Consider the following 17,624-nt stretch of genomic DNA (forward strand, 5'->3'; position numbering starts at 1 on the left):
GGCCCACAAGGGGGCGTGTGGCTGCTCTGGGAGCCTCTGCCGCCTATAGGCAGAAAGCTGATGGTGCAACGCACTTTCCTATCTGCAGGTAAGCGCTTCCAAGTAAAATCCACCCCTTAAAGGGCTGAGTGTAGGTATGCTCTCAATGAACCTCAAAAGGTGGGCAAGGAAAACGGTGACACCCCAAAAGAGGAGGGTGGGCCAAGTGGGGAGGTAGCTGGCCTACAGCTTGTTCTGGTTTTACAGACCACGGTGGTCTTCCCTTGTCCGTCACCTGGCAACTGTGGCTGTGCAAGCTACAATGCAACATCCCTAGGATCACCAGGGGTCACTCGCTTTACTGACACCCCTACAAATCATTCCAAAGTGACCCCAATTCACCCAAAAGCCTTAAAACATTTCAGAAAGTTCTAAGTCCACCTCCACACTCAGAAGGTTCCTCAGCAGCTAGTTTGCAGCTTGCCTTTCCCCTGCAGAGGTACACATACAGGTCGCCTTTGCTCTGCTCCCCCACCCACACAGGCTCTGCAGCATGTAAGACGGACACGCCAGCATCTAGCACACTGCCTCGCCTTCATGTTCCAGGACGTTGGCCACCTTTCTGCGGTCCACCTGGTTCCTTGGGAATACTGAGCATAAGACAGCACAAAGACAGGGATGGCTCTGTTGATGGACACCAGTGGGAAAGGGCTGGAAACACTCCTCACCCACTCAGATCCCCATGGTTTCCTGGAAATGACCATCAGACCCAGTCATGACTAAAAGACAGTTGAGACTTGAAGCATGCTGTGCCAACAGCTGGAGCTCCAGGGACACTAAGTCACCTACCCCAACAACACTTAACATTTGTGCTATGAACAGTATAATGTGGGGCTGTCAGGTTAAGCAGGAGATAAATATGGTCAGGAAACCAGACTGGAGTTAAAACTGTTTAAATTCATTTTGTGCACTATGCTTCCTAAATATCTGACATGGAGAAACAAGCTTCAGTGTCTGGCCCATTTAGAAATGTAGGTACCGGGTTCATTTAACTGGCTGGGTGTGGAAGCTAGACTTCAGTAACAGTTTAATAGAAGAAAAACAGCTCCCTGTGGTGTTCAGACATCAATATTCTGCAACCCTTGTACCAGGGTAATCGAAGAACAGGGTAGAGCACCTGTCTGATTTAGTTAAATGTCTGCCTTTGGCTCAGGTCGTGATCCCAGGGTTCTGATTTTGAGCCCCACATCAAGCTCCCTGCTCAGTGGGAAGCCTGCTTCTCCCACTCCTACTCCCTCTGCTTGTGTTCCCTCTGTCAAATAAATGAATAAAAAAAAAATCTTAAAAAACAAAAACAAACAAAAAGAACACTAAATTTACATGGGAACCCCTAGCAGATACTACCTTAAATGCTCAGTCATCACCAACAACAGGAGCTATGTGGCCTGAGAACACTGCATCACTTATGCTAAGCCTGTAAAAAGTACAAACCCAAACTGAACCCATGAGCAAGCCAACAAATCCAGATATAGGGACCTTCTAAAACACTGGCCATCAGTAGTCTCAAAAGATGAGGATTTGAACAGAGCCTAGGACGATGGGCAGAGACCTTGAAGCCCTAGCACCACGTGAAGTCCTGGGGCACACTTGGGCCTTCTTTTCCACAAAAACACTCCGTATGGTAACATGATTTATTATTTTATTATACACTTTATAAAAAGTCCACACACACCTCCCCCTATGGTCAGGAAAAGGGCTCACATCTTAACATGAACAGGCCATCTTCTAAAGTGCAGGCCGTATTGTTTCTCATACCCTAAGTTATTTCTTGCCCCTCAAATATACCCCAACTACAAAATATGGAGCTGCAAAGGGTATATAAAGACAAATGAGATTTTTTTGTTCTTGTGATAATACAATCACTTAAGGTGACTAAAGAACCAGGAGTCCAAGGCAGGGAGGAAATCACAGTAAGGAATGGAATGTGTGTTACCTGCAACAAGCGCTGACTTCTCTGTCATCAGCGGCACCTACTCTAAATTAACTGGTTTGTAGGGATACGGGCACATGAAACCATGAGACAACATGCACCAGGCCATTGCTTATACTTGGTTCCAGAAGGCACGTTTCCTGCACTCTTTAATAACTAAAGACAAATTACAGGAATACCCAGTATGTAGATTCTGACCGTTCTGAGGTATTAAATGCATAAGGAAAAGATTAGTTATGTCCAAGTAGCATGCAATAGAAATATTTTTAAACCAACATGGTTAAGTGTTAAGATTTTTAGAAATCAAAATATTTATTCACATAATTTTAAACTGAAGTCAAAGGTAATAAATCTTCTGTGGTAATGATTTAAGTGCAAGTGATGCTGGCTTTCTTTCACATTCGCCTCCTTCATTCAGAGAAAAGGCAGATCAGTTGTTCTTGAACAAGTCAATGCAGCTCTGCAGGAGGGAGACATTGTTCTGGAAGACAAAAGTTAAAGTAGACCAATGCATCTCTCTAGAATCCAGACCTCCTACTTATCTGTAAGAATTTGACTCAAACCCACCAACTTAAGCTTTTCATAAGAGATTTAAAGCCAACCAAACTGGGTTACCTTTTTCTTCATTAAATCACAACTGCACCTCATGCTACAACATGCACCCCAATTTCACGTTGGTGAGTTCCTCATCCTCTGAGGGTCTGGGACTACCACCTGGAGAGGCTCACAGCTGCCACCCCAGGTCTGCTCTCAATTCAATCCTGCCAATTTTGCTGTGACGTAAACTAAACACTACAGAAGAGTTGTTCTTTAAACTGAAGGCCTTGGAAAGACCAGATAAAAAGGTGCTAAAAATTAATTATGAGTGAGATTATAAATGATGAATATTCATAAAGGTCTACCACAAATTGCTTTACAAAGTTCTCACTTAAAAGGAATTGAGAAAACTCCGAACACCCAGAACACCATGGGTATGATTTACATATGCAGGACACTCTAAAACCCCAATTTAAAAGGTCATACACAACAAGACTTGAACTTAATCAAAAAGTAAATAAATGGTGTAGTCAAAATAAAGAAACTCAAAATACACACATATGTTCAAAGTCTTCCTGCTTAACCAGTGCTGACTGGCCAGTGGCAGTTCCCTCCTACTGTGGCTCCCTGCTGATCCTGTAGCCCTGGGCCAGACAGGACTCCTGGGACTCACAGGCAGCTGTACCCAGGAGCTGTGTGAAAAGCCACGCCCAGAAACTGAGCCAACTGCTCCAGGAAACACTTTAAAGGCTCCTTAAGGAGTTCTAATGCATACCCAACACTGAGAACCATTTTCCTCCACCTGTTCCATACCAAATTAAGCTACAAACCTTAAATATACAAGGAAGTTCTTCCTTTCTAAACAAAAAAAAAAAATTAAATATCCTAAGATACTAATATGCTCTTCTCAAAAACACTATTTCATCATGTTACAGAATTTTGGTTTGCTGAAGAAAAAATAATCCAACAAGTAACTCCCACCTATATCACAGGAGATTAATACCTCAAAGCAAACCTCATCTGCCAATGATACTGGGATGGCGAGCTGGGAAAATAATGGGGTAGGGGGTGGCCTAAAAAGTTGGCTTAATTTAAAGGAAAAACACTTACCCTGGCATGCTTTATTTCCAGTTCAGACATTTCAATTAAATTCTTTCTAAATGCTGCCACTCTCTTTCGTTTGAAATTGACTAGTTCTATAAAAGAAAAGTTACCAACAAAAGCTGAACAATTTTAATCTTTAATTTCCAAACATCATTCTTACATATAATCTCCAACACTTTGATACACACATTTTCTATTTTTTATTCTCTGCAAACTGGGACACATACCTGACATTTTATGGACAATATAGTGATGTGCCTGCCTTTGTCTTTATGTATTTAAAGATTTTATTTATTTGAGTGAGAGTGAGAGAGAACATGAGCAGAGAGGGAGTTAGAGGGAGAAGCAGACTCCTCTGCTGAGCAGGGAACCCAACTCGGCGCTCAATCCCAGGACCCTGGGATCATGACCTGAGCTGAAGGCAGATGCTTTACCAACTGAGCTATCCAGGCACCCGCCTTTGTTTTTTAAAATTTTATTTTTAAGTCCTATCTACACCCAACGTAGGGCTTGAACTTTTAACCCTGAGATCGAGTCTCATGCTCTTACCTACTGAGCCAGCCAGGCACCCCTGTCACTGCCTTTAAAATGAGCACTGCACCCAATTACTGAGCATCAAAATTGAGAGGATGCCACAGACTACTTAGAGAATCTATGAAATGAACAGTCTTGCCCTAAACCTCTAGCTACCAGTACTTATGGAAAGAAGGCTGGGGAGGTGGTGAGCCACACATACATAACCTGCACCTACGCCCATTTCTTTAAATTATTATTTTTAAACTTTGAAACTACTGCTTATGTACGTTCAGACAGCTTCTCTGTAGACAGATCTATACAATATGCCCTTTACATCTGTTGTTTCCTATCACCAAACACTATTCAGGATTAATGCCCCATTAGAAATTAGGGTAAGCCAATAAGTACTTTCTCCCTTGGATTCCTTCCATAAACCCAGTTCTGACCATCACTCCTTTGGTCAAAATCCTCTCCAGCTTCAGCTGGGGGTCCAGTCCTCAGGAGCAAACTTACCCTCCTGCACCAGGTCTAATGTAGCACTGGCCAAAAGAAAGATCAAGCAGCCAACATTAAAAAGTAAAAACTTGCAAAACAAATTATCATGATGGGTTAATTACCTTGGATATACTAAATAGGTCTTCGCAGAGGTCAAGATAAACTCACCTTTCCTCTAGGCCTGCACCCAGGACCAGGACTCAACGCTAACCTGTCTCATCTCCCGTTGATGCCTGTTCACACCACCTTCATTTGTACTATGCTCGTTCAACTGACTATCAGTTCAGTCATGAATTTCAGGAAGAACCTGGACCAGAGGCAGACAAGACCCATTCACTGCAGTATTCTACATAAAACTGTATTTTTAAATATAGTATAACCAGACTTACATTTTGAATAAAGAGGATAAAATCTAATACAGGAACAAACCTTAGGCAAGGACAGGCCTAAACTGGCACCACTATAAAAAGACTTGAGATTTTTCTTTAATCTGCTCTGAAAGCCATCAGAGCTAGTAAACTCTTGCCTATTTAATATCGTAAGATTTCAACCCAGTAGTTTAAGTTTGTTCTTTTCCTTATAAATTAGCTAATTAAACAAAGGGCAAGATTTATTTTACTATGCTAGTAAGGAGGTTCCTTTGAAAAATAATCCAAAAGCCATGTGCACATATCTGCATGCCCTTTTCAAGATCTTTGTACAGAGCAGCTCTGACCCTTAAAGTTAAGGAATTACGATACTGAAAACAATGAGCCAAGACAATGGAACTCTACTGCTCATTGCTGGTTATCAAGACATTATCAGATAATGTCCTGGGGAGGTGGAAATGTTCTCAGAAAACAAAGTCTTAAAATGAGACAGGGATTTCTCACAGAAACCCAAGTTTGGGATGAATCAGGTACAGAGCATCACTATAATTACATTCACATTCAGGAAAATAACATTCTTGGGTGCCTGGGTGGCTCAGTCAGTTAAGCATCTGCTCAGGTCATGATCCCACGGTCCTGCATCAGGCTTCCTACTGCTCTGTGGGGAGCCTGCTTCTCCCTCTCCCTCAGCTGCTTCCCTGCTTGTGCTCACTCACGTGTTCTGTCAAATAAATAAAATCTTAAAAAAAAAAAATGACTCTAATAATGACAAGGAAGGAAATGTGGAAAAGGGAAGGCTTGTGTTTAAAGGGTGATGATGCCAAGGGTGTAGGAAGAGAATGCCAGAACTGGGGGAGAGGAATCACTTTTCTGCAACCATCACAGTAAAGGCTGGCTCAGACAAGAATCAACACAGACTAAATTTAGGGAGAAAGTATGCTGAAGAGCAGGCTATCTGCAAGGTCTTAAATTGTCTCCCCACACACTGCTGATTAGCAGCACAGGGAAAAAATTAACTATACAGTGAAGAAATTGGGCAACACCTTGATTGGATAACCAAAATTAACACCACAAATGAGCGGAAATGGAACATAAAGTGCCCTCAGATGAGACACCTGAAAGACACATAACTCAGTATTCTGCTGGAAATGCACAAACAGAACCTATTCATGACAGAACAGACATTCTGAAAATGAGGAACACTATTCACTATTTACAGAGCCTGTGGTCCCCCAAAAGGCAAATGTTTTAAAAAAAAGGCGGGGGCAGGGTCCCTTCCAAATTAAAGGAGACATAAGAGCTATGGTAGCCTAACGGCAACCCTAGACAGGAAGACATTGTTGGGACAAACAACAAACTGAGAATATAGACAACAGGCTGGAGTGTATTATATCTAAGTTTACCAAAGTCAGTAAGTATACTATAGGGATCTAAGAGAAATACACAAAAGTTTTTTTTTAGGGATAAAAGGACAACAGATACAACTTAATCTCAAATGACTGAAAAAGGAAAAAAAAAAAACAAAAAAACAAAAAAAACCCACCCCATGTGCATGTGCAAGTGAGGAAGCAGAAGAGGCAAACTGGACAACTAGGGGACTCCCGGGAAAGAATGCGTGGGTGTTCTCTGTATTATCTGTGCAACTTTTCTCTACAAGTTTGAAATTACTTCCAAATAAAAAGCAAGAAGTAAAGAGTAGCCCTGTTCAACCTTCTTTTGCAGATTCAGAAAGCTGTTCAAATTTCTGGCAGCATTCCTGCTGGTGTGCCTCAGCCAACTTGACATCTCTGCTTTTCAACCGGGCCTTATCCAAGGCTTTGTTTGAGTTCTCATAGTCAGTGAGGGCTTTGGTACGTCTGTATAAGAGATCCTGAGAAAAAAATTAAGAGACAGGACATGGTAGTTAAACTTATCCTGAAAGATTGCTAGAGACCAAAACGGGAAAACTAAGTATCTAAACTACTCTAAAATTAAAAAATAAAAAAAAAAGTGGTGGTGGTGGGGCGCAATGCAAGGCCCGAAATGTCAAAAGGCAACAATCTAGTCCACTTCTACCTCCCCCTTCTAATACTTTTTTTTTTTTTTTAAATCTCAAGATTAGCCTGGGGGCAATAATTCTTGCAGCACTGTTGAGAGCTTTTTGAAATTCTTTATATGGATTAAAAACACCCCCCCCCCAAAACAAAACAAAAACCCAACAGTGAAAACTAAAATCAAATCATTTCCATGATTCAATCATGGAAAGCAGTTTCAGAAAATTAACCACCTTCTACCAGAACAGAAAGCACTGCTGGACAGGTCAAGTGATGCTACTAAAACAGTGAGGCAGCAGAAGAAAGTTGTTCTAACCTCTCCCCACCACAAGCCCTGCCTCAAGTCCATCAGAGGCTCTCATCTGAAACCAAGACTATTTGCAATCTCTAGCCAAGTACGAGTTACCTCCTTATTTAAAATAGAACAGGTATGGGAGGTTCAACATACATGTGTTTTAAAAACCTGGGTTTATCATCATTTCAAGTCCATTCAAATAGGAAATAAGAAGTATAGTCTAACGTAAAAAAAAAGAAATATAGTCTAATGTATATAAAAATATAAAACTAAGGAAATATGTCAGAAGACAGATTAATTAATATGAAACTATTGAGTAAAATAATGAATTTCTACTTCCTAATGACATTCACGGCAGTGTTATGCCCAGTGAATGCATGTTTCATTCCCAAAGGTCATTTTGCTTACCACTTAGTCTTGTTTTTGATAAGTAATGGTTGGTTTAGAGACTCAAAACTGCAATTCAATAAAAAGTCACAAAATCCCCAAACCTTTTCTCCCTCAGAAACAGTTGTGTTCAGTTTTACCACATCCAATAGCCTATAATCCCCCAAATTTCTGTTCACTTGGCACCACCCCTACTGCTCCTGATACAAAGTAAGGATACAATGCCACAAAAAGGTATGTTACTGCAGAAAAATTTCAATCTAAAATGGAACCAGAAGCTATGAAATGGAGAATCTCAAATGTGCCCTCAAAAGAATGGAACCTAAGAACTAAGAGACTGATTTCAAATGCCCAATTTACAGAAGACCACAAGATACCTGTCTCCTGACTTATCAACTCACTTCTTGGAAGAAATCTCCTCAAGCCAAATGAACTTACTGTTTGGATGTCCCTCTCTTCACACTCCTACTAAATACAAGCCCAGCCCAAACCCTTAATGCACTTGCCTGTAGCTTGCTACATCATCTGTTTCCTGAACTGCAATTCCCAAATCAGCTCAATTTCTGGCCAAACTTATCTCAGTTTACTGAATTTTTTATACAAACAATCCTGAAAAATTCCCATCTTTCATTTTCAACAACAAAATAGATCTCTAGCATGAAACCTCTTCTGGGTAATGAAACGTGGTCTTGTATTATAACAACTGCTGCCTTACCTTAGCAGCCTCTATGTTGAGCATGTAGTATCGGAGAAGCTCTGTCAGCTTTAAGTCTTCATCGGAGGAGACTCGACTTTCTACTTTCTAATAAAAAAAGTAAAGGTCACCATCATCGAAGCAGAAATCTACAGATTATAAAATATGTATTATGAAGACCAACACAGAAATCCTTACCCTAAGTTTTTCGAATAGCTCAGCAACCTTCAATAGGTACCTGAAAAAATATACGTGATTCTGGCTTACGGTCTTAAATCATGTATGAAATAGGACCTTATCAGTAAGACATGAATGAGTAAATGCAAGAATCTGAGCCACTGGTGCTTTAGAATTAATTTATCAAAGTAGTACTTTCATCACCAACTGGCCCAATCTAGCAGAGAAGATGGTTACAGAACTAAGCACATCTACAGTGCCACACTTGTGGCTATCAACCTCTCAGTGCCCCTCAGCCACCCTGCCATGCAGTAACTGTATTCCAAGATAGTATTTAATCAATGTCAAAGCTGTGTTAACCAAGGGCAGGTTCTAATGAGCTGTCACCATGGGTATCCCAAAGACAAAAATACATTATTTAAATAAATACAATTTTTAAAAAGCTACGGTTTCATTTGGGTTTTGACAGCTGGACTTCCACCTTCAAATCAGAAATACCACCACCCGTTATACCAAGCAAGCCCTAGGTGTTAAGTAGAATGCAGCCTCACACCAGAAAAGCCCAGGATGAAGAAACTGAAAAATTCATATAAAAAAGCTCAAAACCAGACTGGGGTCACTGTATTCGCCTTAAGACCACCTTAACCAAAACAAATTTCTTAAGTCTAGGGCACTTATAAGTCTTAAGTCTGTTCAAGTGAAACACCAGTTGCCAGAGAATGTGTAAGGCAAACTTCATTCAGACACAAATCCAGAATTAAATCAATATAAAAAGGAGACAGACAGTTTGACAAAAATAAAATCTTTGACAAGAGCTACCATGTTTGGTATAGAAGTGCCTGCTGAGTACCGTACAAACATCTTAAATGTGTCTATGTTCACAGGGTGTGTAAAGATTTGAGTCCTAGAGACCATACTATCCTCTACTCTTGATGAGCTGGTACTCAAAAGCAGAAGTGAAACCATACAGTCATTCTTCATTATACCACTCATGAGTTGTCAACTGGGAGTAGGTAAAATGCTTTTCCAACAAAACTTACTTTTTGATGACCGTGGGCTCTTCTAAAGCCAGGCTATGCAGGCAGGCTGCAGTGTGGATATAGTCATCTGCAACATCTGCAAAAACAAGGACAGCCCTTTTTATATGAACAGAGCTAGTACATCAGCAAAGCTAAGTGTCTAGTGGGTAAATGGTATTTACTTTTATGAGATCGGGTCATTTTGTCAGCTTTTGCACACGAATCCTTGATCCTATTATAATAGTTAATGAGGAAATTCTTCTCTTGCTCAAAGAAGTCATCTACCTCCTAAAGGGGAAAAAAGAAATTTAAGAAGCAAAACTCTGAAAAATATGAATGTATTTTTCATAAGAAGAAACATTAAAGAAATAAGCTCAAGCATAAGAACTTTAACCTCTATGGACCAGAAAAACCCAAACTAACAAGACAGCATTTCATACCCAAGATTAGCAAAACTCAAGTGCTAGCAGGAAATATCAACAGAAAAAACCATTTTCAAGAGCCATTCAACAACGCCCAGGAAAACTGTGGTATCCTCTCTAACATCCAACAATCCTGCAAGAGAAGTGGTTCTGCCTGGCAGGCTGGAACCCAGCAGTAGATACCCACATCTCTGTATGGGCGGGGGAAGCAAGGGGATGTATATTTGGTGAGCACCAATCAGGGATGCCAAACATTCCATGTTACACGGGAACAGGATAGCCCCATACACCTAAAAATGCACCAAGGAAAATTTCCTAGAGTTTCCAAATTCCTGACAATGCCCTCTACTCAGCACCTATACCCTGGGCTCGCTGCTCAGGCCCTCAATAAGTGGCAATTTAGACACAAGAGGGTAACTCAGTTAAAAAGTGGAAGGGGCTGAGAAGAGCTAAATATCAATTTAGTCTTTTAAGACAGCTTTGTCCAACAGAAATATGTGAATGACATACGCTATTTTAAAATTTTCTAGTAGCCACATTATAAAAATAAGTAACAAAAAAACAGGTGAAACTACTTTTAATATTTTACAGTCTTTTCTTCACATCAGATCCTTGAAATCTGACACACGAATAAAATTAAAAATTTGGTGCGGCTGGGACTACCAAAGTGGACAGTGTAGTTCTGCAGAATGTCATGAAATACTATAATCTTGTAGCTTATTTTCTTTTTAAAAAATAATAACTGGGGCGCCTGGGTGGCTCAGTGGGTTGAAGCCTCTGCCTTCGGCTCAGGTCATGGTCCTGGGGTCCTAGGATCAAGTCCCACATCGGGCTCTCTGCTCAGCAGGGAGCCTGTTTCTCTCTCTCTGCCTGCCTCTCTGCCTACTTGTGATCTGTCTAATAAATAAATAAAATCTTTAAAGGGAAAAAAAATAATAGTAATTCGATAACTGCTCTCTATACAGAAAAGGAGAAAATGAATTAAATGAGACTGTTCTTATCCTCTCACTTAAGAGAACACAGTATTTTAGAAATATAAGTGAAAATTCAGTAAGTAGATAAAAATACCCAAGATTTTAAAATTACTTACATTTCTGTGAAGTTAATACATTTGTTTCACAAATATCTCTTGTGAAGAAATAAAAAGTCAGCTATTCACATGAAGTCAAGAGTTTTCTGCAACAGCTAAAAGCCCTTACCTTAACTCCAGAAAAAAGGACCTCATCAGCACTTTTCACCACACTTTTGAAAAAGCCACCAAACACCTCTTTGGTATTTTTCCGCCGAACACTTAGCTTGGGAAAAAAAAAAAAAGAAAAGAAGAGAAAGAAGAAAAAGAAGAAAATCATGTAATAGTTTATGGTATACATGTTTTTCTAAGTACTTTTGGCTTTAAATATCTTCCAAGTGATACTGTGTCCTAGTATAGGAACACACATAAAATATCTTTCATTCCATCTTAGCCACCAGGTCTAAATAGAAATAAATAGCAAAATTTAAACACTGGTTATAGTTCTAAAAGTATAACCCAAGATATTCTGGAAAAATATGTGGCACTAAGTCTCACTGGCTTTTATGTTGTACTTATTTATTTAAAAGAAGGTTTTACACCCAACATGGGGCCTGAACTCATGGACCCAAGATCAAGAGTTGCATGCTCTTCCAACTGACCCAGTCAGGCATGAGATAGTGGCCTTTAAAAATCTTTCCTTGAGGGGCGCCTGGGTGGCTCAGTGGGTTAAGCCGCTGCCTTCGGCTCAGGTCATGATCTCAGGGTCCTGGGATCGAGTCCCGCATCGGGCTCTCTCCTCAGCAGGGAGCCTGCTTCCTCCTCTCTCTCTACCTGCCTCTTTGCCTGCTTGTGATCTCTCTCTCTCTCTCTGTCAAATAAATAAATAAATAAAATCTTTAAAAAAAAAAAAATAAAAATCTTTCCTTGAATTATTGTAATGTCCTATGCTGTTGACTGAACTTTACTGGTTTGAAGATGCTGAGGAAATTTTAAGTAAGGCCTGCCTCACACATATCAAGAATTAAAAAAAAACAAAACAAAACAAAACAAAACTAAAGGGGGGGAGGGAAAAAAAGGGCAACAGGAGCTCCTGGATGTCAGAGATGGTTAAGTGTCTGCCTTCAGCTCAGGTCATCATCTCCAGGTCCTGGGATGGAGCCCCAGGTCCAACTCCCAGCTCAGCAGGGAGTCTGCTTCTTCCCCTCCCTCTCCCCCAGCTTTTGTGTGCACACACCTGCTCTCAAAAATCTTTCAAAAAGGGGGGAGAGGTGCAAAACATACAATTCCTTCCAACAAACAGGTAACCAAAAGCAAATGTGAACTGAAAATTCCTTTCAATCCCAAAATTGGGGTGCCTGTGTGGCTCAGTAAGTTGGGTATCTTACTTCCCACATCAGGCTCCCTGCACAGTGAGCAGTCTGTTTCCCCCTCTCCCTCTGCCCCCCAGCTGCTTATTCTCTCTCAAATAAATAAATAAAACCTTTCAAAACAAGTAACAATCCCAAAATTAACGGAGAGCAAAATCCAGTCCTTCATTGAAAGGGGCAAAAAGTAATCTTCAAGCAGCATTTTACAAAAGTATCTTGAAATGGGGAGGTGGAGACAGTATCTAAAAAAGGATTTCACTGTGTCATTAAAAAATTCAGTACTTTTAAAAGTCAACTTTCCAGAAAATTTATCAGGCCATCAAGTATATTTCTATTTTTTATTTTTTTAAAGCAATCTCTATACCTAGTGTGGAGCTCAAACTCATGACCCCAAGGATCAAGAGGTGCATGCTCTTCTGATAGGCAGCATGGTGCCCCTCAAACATATAAAAAAACCAAAACAAAACAAAAAAAACAACAGTCAAGTAGGGGTGCCTGGGTGGCTCAGTCAGTTAAGCATCCACATCCAACTCTTGATTTCAGCTCAGGTCATGATCTCAGGGCTGACGGAACAAGCTCCACATTGGGGCTCTGTGCTGGGTATAAAGCCTGTTCTGGATTCTCTCACTCTCCCTCTTCCCCCTTTCCTAAGGGGGGTAGGGGAGAGAAGAGAGAAGAATAGAAAAAAAAAAAAATTGTCATGTACATTTTCAATGGATCATGGAAATGGGAACAAAAATGCCTTACATCCTGATCATATTCCAGGAACACATGGAAGTTGCGATCCTTACTGAGAACAGGGTGAGAAGAGAGGCGCTGTAGAAAAACTTCATGGGAGGATACAGTCTTCTTAAAGACCGCGAGATACTCACTGGAAGAGAAACACACAAGGCATTAAGCTGGGACCACTTGACTAAATAACCAGTATTGGTCCCAGTTATCACCACTGTTCTGCTCATACCACTTAAGGAAAACACTCAAACTAGACCAAAACATTCTGGTACAACCTCTTATCTAGTTAATAATTAGGCATTTGCCATTTGGGAACCTGTAGGGAAAAAAAAGGAAGGAGAAAGTAATACTACAACGGGAGCTGAGAGCGTAAGCCTACAAAGCCCCAATCCACATGCAATGGCTGCTAGTATTTAGCAGCCATAGAACACTGGCTTCAAGGGTCAATCAGAACGCCTTAGTCCTGCAGCCACATACAGAGCACTCAAGTCTAATAAGGCTTGGAATTATCACACATTATAAAGTCATCTCAACCCAGGCATTACAGATCACTCTCAACTTCTTAGTGGTAGGACTTTAGTCTATTGTGCTCAGTACCTTATCCTCATAACAGGCCATGACAGGTACTCCAGCATGTGTGGAATGACTTAGTACCTGGAGCCAAGTGAACACCAGCCCCAGAGAATATGGACACTGGGCAGAGCATGGAGGACAACTGCTGAAATGGGCACCACACTGATAGTGTGAGCGGGGAGAGAGGGTCAAGAGAAAGAAGTGCAAGGATAATTTCATAATTAACTTTAATATAAATCCCCAACTGTGATACATTTTTGTTTGAAATACTTATAATCAAGTTAAAAGATGCTTCCTGTGAACCTAGGACTTCTTTCAAACCATCAATGTGATTGTTATTCAGAGTGCTCCTTCTAACCACATCATTGCAATCTAGTTTCAGCTATACCTCTAGTCACCGAACTTCGCCTGCGGAGTTCTTTATCTATACAGACAAAGGCTTTCTTCTTCACTATGCCAGACCAGCATTCTGTAACAAGCAGTCCACCTGGGGGAAAACAATCACTCTATCCAGTGTCCATAGGGAATCAACTGCAAAATGCAGTTCTACAAGACCACACATTAGAGAACTAATTAACTCCATACTTAAAGAGAACTGCCAGCTTCTTCTGATTTCTATATACATCATCACTTTGGTTCTTTTCAAAAGAACAGAGTCCTGGGGGTGCCTGGGTGGCTCAGTGGGTTAAGCCTCTGCCTTCGGCTCAGGTCATGATCCTAGGGTCCTGGGATCGAGCCCCACATCGGGTTCTCTGCTCAGCGGGGAAACTCTCCCCCCCACCTCTGGCTACTTGTGATCTCTGTCAAATAAATAAATAAAATACAAACAAACAAACAAAAAAAACCCAGAGTCCTATCAAGAAAACCCACTTACGCTTCCAGCTCTTGCTTCATCTTAGCAAATTCTTCTTTGGTCATAGACCCTTCACCCTCTCCCAATTTCTGCATCTTTTCTCGAGGGCCATCAAAGTCAGGCTTCGTAGGAGCAGGTGGAATCTGTAGGAAAGGCAGGTTAACTCACGAGCACTCTTGTCCTGGCAGTGATAGTCTACTCAGTGTCTATGCACAAAGAGGCAGCCAGCCCAGTGGGGCTATCTAACAGGTCAGCCTGTTCTTCTCTTAACCTTATTCCTCTTGGCCATATAAAAGAAGTCTCCTCCCCACAACTGGACACTCAGACTGTCATTTTTTCAGGTTACCCATTACGGATGATTGATAGGGGATAATAGTGTTTAGCCTGCTTCAATGTCCATTTAAAATGTATATATTGCAATCAGTGCTAAAATGAAGTCAACGAAGCACCATCAAGATTAGGCTCTAGGGGCGCCTGGGTGGCTCAGTGGGTTAAGCCGCGGCCTTCGGCTCAGGTCATGATCTCAGGGTCCTGGGATCGAGTCCCGCATCGGGCTCTCTGCTCAACAGGGAGCCTGCTTCCCTCTCTCTCTCTCTCTCTCTCTCTCTGCCTGACTCTCCATCTACTTGTGATCTCTCTCTGTCAAATAAATAAATAAAAAAATCTTAAAAAAAAAAATTTGGCTCTAGACATTAAAGGCAATTTTTAATTCCAGAGGATAATAAAAAGATTCCAATTTTAGGTGAACAGAATATTCTCAGACACAAGCTTCAATACTACTTTTATTAGCACAAAGACAACTGCTTCTCCTACTCCTTGAGTGGACAACACTTTTGAGAAATCTACTATATATCATCACCACTACTGAGGTTTTCCTAGAAATCAATTCTACCTGATGCCCAAAAGTACTAGAGAAAATACCAAACCCAAAAGGTAGAGAAGATTCAAGCCATGAATTAATTAGTCTATTATACAGGTCTTATTTAAGTTTAGCCATTACCAATAGCACATGCTCTACTTGATAGATGAAATCAGAGTTTTCACAAACCATTATAAAAAAATGGGTAAAAGTCTCTTTAAGCAAAACAAATACTGGGGTGGGAGGGAAAAGGAGCTGGTCTAATTAACTTTGGGAAATCATGTTTTCACTTGAAACTGTAAGACAGAGACACACAAAAAACTACACAAACACTGTACTCTAGTTGGTAAATTCATATCTCAGGTATATAGGTTAGGAATCTTGAAGCTACTTTAAATGTATATTAAGATTGAACAAATAAGTAAATATAGATAAGGAGGGGCAGGTTTCTCACTATTAGAAAGGCTACAATGGGGGCGCCTGGGTGGCTCAGTGGGTTAAGCCTCTGCCTTCGGTAGAGGTAGAGAAAAAGGTAGAAGAAACTGGCTTCAGAAATTATCTGATTTTCTAAAATGCACTTACGATAAGCCCAGCATAGTCTGCAGTTTCAATAAGAGTGTCATGTAGCCACACAAAGTCTTCATGCTGCCTTGTAACAGAGAACTCTGGATTCTGAAACGTGGACAGCGTGGTCTGTGAAAAACAGTAAGAAGTTAAATGGTAACCACCACTTTTTGATAAAGTGTTTCGGGTTTCCTGGGCTGGTGCTATGGGAAAATTCTGCATGAAAAACATCTCAGTGAGACCCAGTCAAGAACAAAAGCAGCAACGTGTGATCTCCTTACTATAATAAAAGTCACCCCTGAAGGGGCGGTCTGGGGGAGCTCAGTGGGTTAAAGCCTCTGCCTTCAGCTCAGGTCATGATCTCAGAATCCTGGGGATCAAGCCCCACTTTGGGCTCTCTGCATCCCCCCTCCCCCGCCCGCCTCTCTGCCTACTTGTGATCTCTTTCTGTCAAATAAATAAAATCTTAAAGAAAAAACAAAACAAACAAACAAACAAAAAAACCAAAAAAAGTCACCCCTGAAGATTCAACATGTTCTTTAAGGAATTCTTTTCACAAAACTCTACCTCTCAGGTCAAGTCAGGCAGATATAATCACATAGTTGTCACACTGCCTCCTGAGTGCGGTATGCTAATCAAGCCACCAAGGTATTAAGAGAAATCCACATGGGGAAGGACCATACACATAGCATGTCTCTATGCTGGAGATGTGCTATAACCCAAAAGCTTTGTATAGCATCTTCAGTCTTGAATTCATAGTGCCTAATGATGGCACTGCTTTGCACTATACAGCTATTTTTTTTTTAAGTTTAGAAATTACCAATTTTTCAATAATAGTTGAGTCACTGGTTTTCTCAACAGCTGTTCAAAATGTTAATAAAAGTTTTGTCGCATGGTAGCAAAGGGGGGGCAGTTTGCCCAATTCAAATTGTGCCTCAGCTATTTATTTTACTTAAACCTGTGGCACAGTTTCCTCGTCTGTGATAATACAATAATACCATAAGGTTATTATAAAGAGAAAATTAAATACATGTAAACTCTTTACAACAATGCCTGGCATGAGACAAGCATTCAGTGCATTTTAACTAGTATGGAAGGAGAACGCACAATGAAAATGTTCCTGAAAGGATGGATTCTGAAACACTGTATTTACTCTCCACATTTTTTAGACTGGCATATTGCCTCTGTCAAATTAAAAATCTGTATATAAGGCACTTGGATAGCTCAGATTGACTCTTGATTTTCAGCTCAGATCATGTTCTCAGGGTTGGAGATAGAGCCTGCATTGGGCTTCAGGATCCATGGGGAGTCTGCTACAATTATCTTTCCCTCTCTCTCTGCGCCCACCCCCCACCCCCCACCCCCCACCCCCACATTGTGCTCTCTTTCTCTAAAATAAAATCTTTTTAAAAAACTGGATGAGGAGGGGCACTTGGGTGGCTCAGTGGGTTAAGCCTCTGCCTTCTGCTCAGGTCATGATCTCAGAGTCCTAGAATCAAGTCCTGCACCAGGCTCTCTGCTTTGCAGGGGGCCTCTTCCCTGCCGGCCTCTATGCTTACTTGTAATCTCTGTTAAATAAAGAAAATCTTTTTTTAAATAAATAAATAAATAAATAAATAAATAAATAAATAAATAAATAAATAAATAA

At 40.8% G+C, this 17,624-nt stretch overlaps 1 protein-coding gene across 3 annotated transcripts in view; it reads right to left on the reverse strand.

Annotated features, from left to right (window-relative positions):
- Positions 1–1,662: 1,662 nt before the first annotated feature.
- LOC111141570 (sorting nexin 5) overlaps positions 1,663–17,624 on the reverse strand; it is a 29,125-nt gene continuing 13,163 nt past the window's right edge. For all 3 annotated transcript variants that reach the window (XM_022494215.1, XM_022494213.1, XM_022494214.1), the window contains 11 exons: positions 15,995–16,105; positions 14,575–14,696; positions 13,143–13,266; positions 11,216–11,311; positions 9,777–9,882; positions 9,616–9,691; positions 8,597–8,636; positions 8,420–8,506; positions 6,700–6,859; positions 3,617–3,702; positions 1,663–2,450 (listed from right to left, as the gene is read on the reverse strand). In XM_022494215.1, coding sequence (XP_022349923.1) covers positions 2,400–2,450; positions 3,617–3,702; positions 6,700–6,859; positions 8,420–8,506; positions 8,597–8,636; positions 9,616–9,691; positions 9,777–9,882; positions 11,216–11,311; positions 13,143–13,266; positions 14,575–14,648 — 900 coding nt within the window. In that variant the 5' untranslated portion in view covers positions 14,649–14,696; positions 15,995–16,105 and the 3' untranslated portion in view covers positions 1,663–2,399. The remainder of the gene's footprint in view (positions 2,451–3,616; positions 3,703–6,699; positions 6,860–8,419; positions 8,507–8,596; positions 8,637–9,615; positions 9,692–9,776; positions 9,883–11,215; positions 11,312–13,142; positions 13,267–14,574; positions 14,697–15,994; positions 16,106–17,624) is intronic.

This window comes from Enhydra lutris, unplaced genomic scaffold (genome assembly GCF_002288905.1).
Source record: "Enhydra lutris kenyoni isolate GAN:26980312 unplaced genomic scaffold, ASM228890v2 scaffoldscaffold6, whole genome shotgun sequence".
NCBI lineage: Eukaryota > Metazoa > Chordata > Mammalia > Carnivora > Mustelidae > Enhydra > Enhydra lutris.